The 7,020-nt window shown below is 36.6% G+C and overlaps 1 protein-coding gene across 1 annotated transcript in view; it reads left to right on the top strand.

Annotated features, from left to right (window-relative positions):
* The first annotated feature begins 339 nt into the window (after nucleotides 1-339).
* LOC106883598 (NADH dehydrogenase [ubiquinone] 1 alpha subcomplex subunit 5) overlaps nucleotides 340-7,020 on the top strand; it is a 12,071-nt gene continuing 5,390 nt past the window's right edge. Inside the window, exons 1-3 of the mRNA XM_014934683.2 lie at nucleotides 340-485; nucleotides 3,618-3,662; nucleotides 6,433-6,549. Coding sequence (XP_014790169.1) covers nucleotides 465-485; nucleotides 3,618-3,662; nucleotides 6,433-6,549 — 183 coding nt within the window. The 5' untranslated portion in view covers nucleotides 340-464. The remainder of the gene's footprint in view (nucleotides 486-3,617; nucleotides 3,663-6,432; nucleotides 6,550-7,020) is intronic.

Genomic DNA, 7,020 nt, shown 5'->3' with positions numbered 1-7,020 from the left:
AAGAGGAATTTAAGTGGACTCTGTTGGAATTTCCGAAAATTGACCCTCACCCCCATTCCAAAACACTTTCACCGAAAATTTTTGTATATTCAGAATCTACATAATAAATAATATATGCATAGAAAATTTCATTAAAAAATATTCATTTTTCTGAAAGCTTTGACCTTCCAACGTCGGGGGCGGGGGTACAACTCTGTAGTTATGCCCGGAACTGTTTGTATTTTGTGTGGTGGGGGGGATTTAAAAAATTTATTTTATTTTATTTTATTTTATTTTATTTATTTATTATTCTTCCTTTCTCTCTCACTTTCTGTCTTTCTTCTTCGTTGTTATTGTTAGTGTGCGATACTTATTCTCTTCGACAATTCAATGTGTATTCTGCTATTCGATAGTAGGCAAATAACCGTTTATGAATACCACATTAACGAACACGTATCAGACTTCAGTGTGTATTTCCGCTCAAGATGGCAGGTGTCGTGAAGGTTGTAAGTAACTTAGCTCTTGTTTATTTACTGAATTCTTACGTTGTCTGACGTTATCTATCCTGATGTGGTAACTTCTAACTTAATACTGGATATCTTCAGTAGCTTTTCACATTTATTGCTGTTGTTATTAATGCTGATTTTGATCGTCTGTTGTGTTAGAGTATCGTGCCCTTGAAACAGCCTTCATTAGAATTTATAGTTCATGCTGTAGCCCTAGGTCAGTCTTGAACGAGTAGACGTTCTAGCTGGGATATCTTATTTTTTTGTTAAAAACTGTATATACCGTAGTATGCACAATATGAGAGAGATTTAACTGCTGTTTCTAACGGGTCAAGCGGCCGCATAGAGACTCGTTGACTCGTCAATTTCATATACATAGGGTCTGATTTTAGGAAGTTTGAGAAAGCCGATCTTGCAACCCCTACAATCATTTTGAATATATAATTTCTGTTATTCTGTACTTAACAAATAGTTTTTTTTTGTGAGTTCGTATCTAATATATGAGCCAGAACAAAAGGTTGTATTACGTTTGTCGTTACTTAACCTTATGTCACCCTGACTGAGCAGACTTCTGATCAAAAGTGTTCTAGCTGTCTTTTTCTCATTGCATAAGCTCACTTAAAACTAATTACAATATCGAATGTCTCCCATTTTTTTGATGACGCTATGGTGTCATTGAAAGGAGATTCAGTTGTTGTTTTTAGCAAATTCAGTCTTGTTTATATAATGTATTCAGCGTCAGTTAATGTTTACGAAAGGTGTAGATTGAATCTTTTCCACTACAATTGTTTTATCGACTCCATAGGGAGCTGACTACTTACAGGACTTTGGGCGAAACTGAATGTTGTTATGCTGCTTCGTTTGCATATCCCCATACAACTGTTTATAAACATAAACAGTTGTATTAAGAGAAAGGATAGCACTCACAAGATGCTTAGAGCCTTTAGACATAACGATCTTCCTTTAGGCAAACTGACACATCTAAATGAGCTTAACTTCAATAAAATGCACCTTGGAATAAGAGTATATGTATTTTAAAGGGAGCGTGTCAGTTGACGTAATTTTAACTCTATAATTATACACACACACGAGGTGGTAAAGTGCAACACTGCATTATGTTCTATAAAGCATTGAATACCATATATGTTTTCTGTTTAATTATTAGTATTTTATATATATACACATACACACACACACACATGATGTCAAGCTAAGTACAATCGTGGTTGTCCTTGTATACAGGCATGTCCCCTACATCCCTCTTCAGCTGAGCAATCCTAATCTTGTAGGCTCGTGGGTGCTGGTGCGACATAAAAAGCACCTGTGCCAGTGCTGCAAAAAATACCTCGTACAGTCTGTAAAGTGGTTGGCATTAAGAAGGGCATCTAACCATAGAAATCATGCCAAAACAAACATAGAGCTTGGCCAACTCTTGTCAAACTGTCTAACACATGCCAGCATGGAAAACAGATGCTGAATAATGATGATGAACATTACATTATGCTCTATATATCTGGCTCTAACTACAGATGTACTGGACGTAATAAAAAAGTTGCATTTAACTGTAAAAATGCTTAATATGATGACAAAAGTTTCATCAGTCTCTTGTGAGAGCTACTACATAGTAGACTTACTCAAAATAGCAGTCAAATCTCCATTAAGCTACACGCTACAATCATATAAAATGACACATTGGGTAATATCCAGGAATCTCTATTCAAATGGAGAGAAAAACGTTATTATCTTTGATCATCGGTCTGTCTATTCAAGTGCTCTAAGCAACAACAAAGGTTAGGTCTTACTTTTTTTTAACAGAACTCAAAACTAATAGTCTCTCTTAACAAAATGAAATTATCAGTATATTCTGCTAGCTACTAACACCGGTGCTTTGTCACTCCTGCTCATGAGTGGTTTATGTGAAGAGAATGATATTTCTTTTACTGCACACACACACACATATATAAGTTTGTGTGTTTACTCATGTGTAAGTTGACCCCTAATTTAGTGTTAAATTGGAAACCCTATAATTTATTTATAGATATCAAATTATTACCCATAGGAAATGGATATCTGTACATATAGCATCGGATATCTTGCAAAATTTTATTTAATATGCTTTATATATATATTTCAGAAATAGAATTATAAGCCTTCGCCTTGTATTGTCCAGAGAAAATAGCTTAATATTTGGACATATAAGCCCCAATAACAGGAAAAATGGACATTAATATGCATACTAATGCTCATTTTTTTCCTGTTAGATTATTTTCTATAGTCAATATGCAGTGAAGGGCTATAATTCTTTTTATGAAACTTCAATCACCAGTGTTTCCTAATTCATGCAGAATTCACATATATATATGCCCTTCCTAACTATCAACCACTTAACTGTGTACTATATGCTTTTTACATGGCACCAGCAACAGTGGTTTTTATGTGGCACTGGATGCCACATAAAAAGCACCCACCCCCAGCTGTAGAAATCATGCCAAAACAGGCAATGAAGCTTGGTACGGCTCCTAGCCTCGCCAAGAGGCTTGCTTCTCAACTACATACTTTTGGGTTTAGTCCCACTATATGGCACCTTAGGCAAGTGTTTTTTTACTATAGCCTTGGGCCAGGCAAAGCCTTGTGTATTTGTCTGTCTGTCTGTGTTTGTTCCCCCACCACTGCTTGACAGCCAGTTTTGGTATTTTTGCATCTCCATAACATAGCAGAGCGGTTTGGCAAAAGATACCAATAGAATAAGCACTGGGATCAGTTCATTTGACTAAAAATTCAAGGCAGTGTCCCAGCATGGTCACAATCTTATGACTGAAACAAGTAAAAGGTATATTTATATATATATACACACACACACATACATATATATACATACACATACATACACTTCTCTCCTTCCCTCAAAAGTTTGGGGGAGGGTGCTGAATTAATCTCTTTAAAATTTGTACATTTATATTTGTAATTAACTACAATACTTCAGTGTTTTTTTCTTAGCTTTATATATGTATTATGGTTCTGTTTCTCCATTGTAATACATGTTTTTAAAGATAATTTTCATACAACTTTTCTTAATATATTTTTATATATTGATGCAATTCTTTGAATGTATTTTCTTAATATATTTAACAGACAACTGGTTTGACAGGCCTGCCTGTTGCTAAACATCCCCATCATGTGAGTATTATTGACTTTGATGAATTCAGTAAATTAATAACAGTGTGACATATTTTTTCTCCTTGGGTAGCAACTGTTATTTCCTAGTTGCTTACTCCCAGGAAGTATGGAAAATGGCTAATATTTTCTTTGTTACATTTATTCAAACCCCAAGGAATCCCTCTCAGCACATGGCTATGATGCTCCCGCAGTACTCCTGCTTATGATCAGAGATACACATATTGTCAGCCACTAAGGGACATGCTCAACTGGTTATAGTCAAGCAACTGACAGGGCAAATCTGTGGTATTGAGCAGAATATTTGCTATAACAATGTTTCTGCTTGAGCAAGGCGGTGAGCTGGCAGAAACATTAGCATACTGGGTAAAATACTTAGTGGTATTTCGTCTGTCTTTATGTTCTGAGTTCAAATTCTGCTGAGGTCAACTTTGCCTTTCATCCTTTCAGGGTCGATAAATTAAGTACCAGTTGCATACTGGGGTCGATCTAATCAACTGGGCCCCTCCCCAAAAGTTTCAGGCCTTGTGCCTAGAGTAGAAAAGAATATTTTATGCTTGAACAACTCAGCACTGAATCTATCTGAAATGTAATGGAAAATAGGTCAGTTTCAAAACATCGATGTCCAGATCACAAAAGCAAAGTTTGAAGGGAATAGCAGTCATTTCCTTTGGTCTCTAGATAGAAGCAAGGAGGAAATAACACTTAGTGACTAAAGACAAAAACAAATAAAAATAAAAAGTGCAACAGAAATTTTATTTACAAGTTAACTGTTGCTTTCAAATTGTACACATCCTCTGACTGAATTTATATCAAAAATTAATGGAGGCTTTTACATTCTCATTCTTTATTTAGACCATATAAATAAGGACACAGATTCGTGTGTCACATAGCTAGCTAGAGGCGATGGCCTCTTGGAGCTAATCCACGGCAGCATTCGTCCTATATTTGGGACTGCCATGGTGGCTTGGCGATAATTATTAATATCCAGTACCGCTGCCGTAGTCTCCTTTAGAGAGACTTAGTAATATTAATAATTCTATTTCTGAAAACCAGTGGATGTATTCCACTGAAATTAAATAAATAACCTTCCTACAGATAGTCAGTAGTGACGCCTGCTGGGGCTCGGCTGCTCTGCATTGACAAGGGGCAACACCCTGAAACTAGTCTAGTCTGCAGATGTCAAACCAGCAAGGGGAAGCTGCTGACCTCCCCTGTTCGAAGGTTATAAAGGACACAGATTCGTGTGTCACATAGCTAGCTAGAGGCAATGGCCTCTTGGAGCTAGGCAGCATTCGTCCTATATTTGGGACTGCCATGTTGGCTTGGCGATAATTATTAATATAAATATTACTTATATTTTTATTGAATTGAATATTATTGAAAGTGGTTTACCACAGACCAATGGTGACTGGATTAATCCCATTTTCCAATATTTAAAATCTTTTTTGTGACTGTAAAGTAAATGTTTTGGTTGTAATTTTGTTAACTTTTCTGTCCTTTGTGTATAGCTATGTCATGAAGTTGACCAAAAATAAGGAACAAAATAAAATAGTTCTCTCCATTTATGAAAGCCAAATTATCATTTACTGATCATAATTCATTCACCAAGCTAGAGTGGCTGGAAGGTTCAAGTTTTTGTAACTGACAGCAAAGTACTAAGTTTTTATCTCTTTTTTTTTAAACAGCTATTTATTCTATTTACTTCATCCTAAATTGCTGAAAATTAGTAAGACACTTTTTCTAGCTGAATGGTGGTATTACCACACCTCAACAGATGCCATCATCACTACCGCATTGCTTCAGTCACCACTACATCAATCAGCAGCCCAATGTATAGCTACTGCTATTATCACACTACTACAACCACAACCACAACTATATACTTAAAGCCATCAGTATGTGAATGTGTGAAGAAATTTAGTCGTTATTTTCTCCCCATACCTGTTCTGCCACCAATAATGAAATAAGAACCCCTTACTTTTCTGCCAGGAAACTAACAATGTATCCATAAAGTAATTCTTTTTCAAATGAGTCAACTACTGAAAAAGATGATAATGACGAGGATTTCTAATATTGGTATGAGGACCCAGCAATAATAATGGTTCCAGTGGAGCAGCACTTTGGGTATGGAACTAAATTGATCAACCAAACTTACCTGAGATACAATTCTCATTACAATGTTCTCTCCCAGAAGTATCAGTTACAAGTCAATACAAGTTGAAGCTCCTCTGCCACTTCAACTTAAAATACATTTAAATTTACTGAGGCAATTACAGAAACAATGTTTATGATAAATGCTTTTTCTTGTAAGAGTTTGCAGCACTATAATGAAAATCATCATCATCATCATCATCGTTTAACGTCCGTTTTCCATGCTAGCATGGGTTGGACGATTTGACTGAGGACTGGTGAAACTGGATGGCAACACCAGGCTCCAATCTGATTTGGCAGAGTTTCTACAGCTGGATGCCCTTCCTAACGCCAACCACTCAGAGAGTGTAGTGGGTGCTTTTACATGTCACCCGCACGAAGGCCAGTCAGGCGGTACAGGCAACGGCCACGCTCAAAATGGTGTATTTTATGTGCCACCCGCACAAGAGCCAGTCCAGGGGCACTGGCAACAATCTCGCTCGATAAGGGTAATATTTCGTGTGTAGTAATAATAATTATAATAATGCTAGTTTTAAAATTTGTTATGTAAGGTAAGCCTTTCCTCTCTACATTTTCCTCTTTGTTTTTCTCTCAAACTTTTCTCTTGTTCTTTCTACAGACCCTGAAAATTCTCTATGGAAAAATTCTACGCACCTTGGCAAAGATGCCTGAAGATGCTACCTATCGGAAAAACACAGAAATGATTGTCCAAGAACGGTTATCATTAGTAAATTCAGTGAGTTATTTTTTGGTTATAACATTGTTTAATCTCTAGAAATATGGTAATCTTCATCAAAATGAATATTATCATCATTAAACACACTCGGATAACTTTAAAATCCATTTCCTTTCTAATCCCAAATTATCTAATAAATCAAATGGTAATAAACTATGTAATAAATCATATTAATCTGTCTCATAAATCACAATACTAAATAAGTCCTGCTTGCCCACCTATGCTGCAATCACACCCTGATGTATAAAACATCATCATCGTTTAACGTCCGCTTTCCATGCTAGCACGGGTTGGACGATTTGACTGAGGACTGGTGAAACCGGATGGCAACACCAGGCTCCAATCTAATTTGGCAGAGTTTCTACAGCTGGATGCCCTTCCTAACGCCAACCACTCAGAGAGTGTAGTGGGTGCTTTTACGTGTCACCCGCACGAAAACGGCCACGCTCGAAATGGTGTCTTTTATGTGCC

This window comes from Octopus bimaculoides, chromosome 1 (assembly GCF_001194135.2).
Source record: "Octopus bimaculoides isolate UCB-OBI-ISO-001 chromosome 1, ASM119413v2, whole genome shotgun sequence".
NCBI classification, from domain to species: domain Eukaryota; kingdom Metazoa; phylum Mollusca; class Cephalopoda; order Octopoda; family Octopodidae; genus Octopus; species Octopus bimaculoides.
This window is presented reverse-complemented; position numbering and strand designations above follow the sequence as displayed.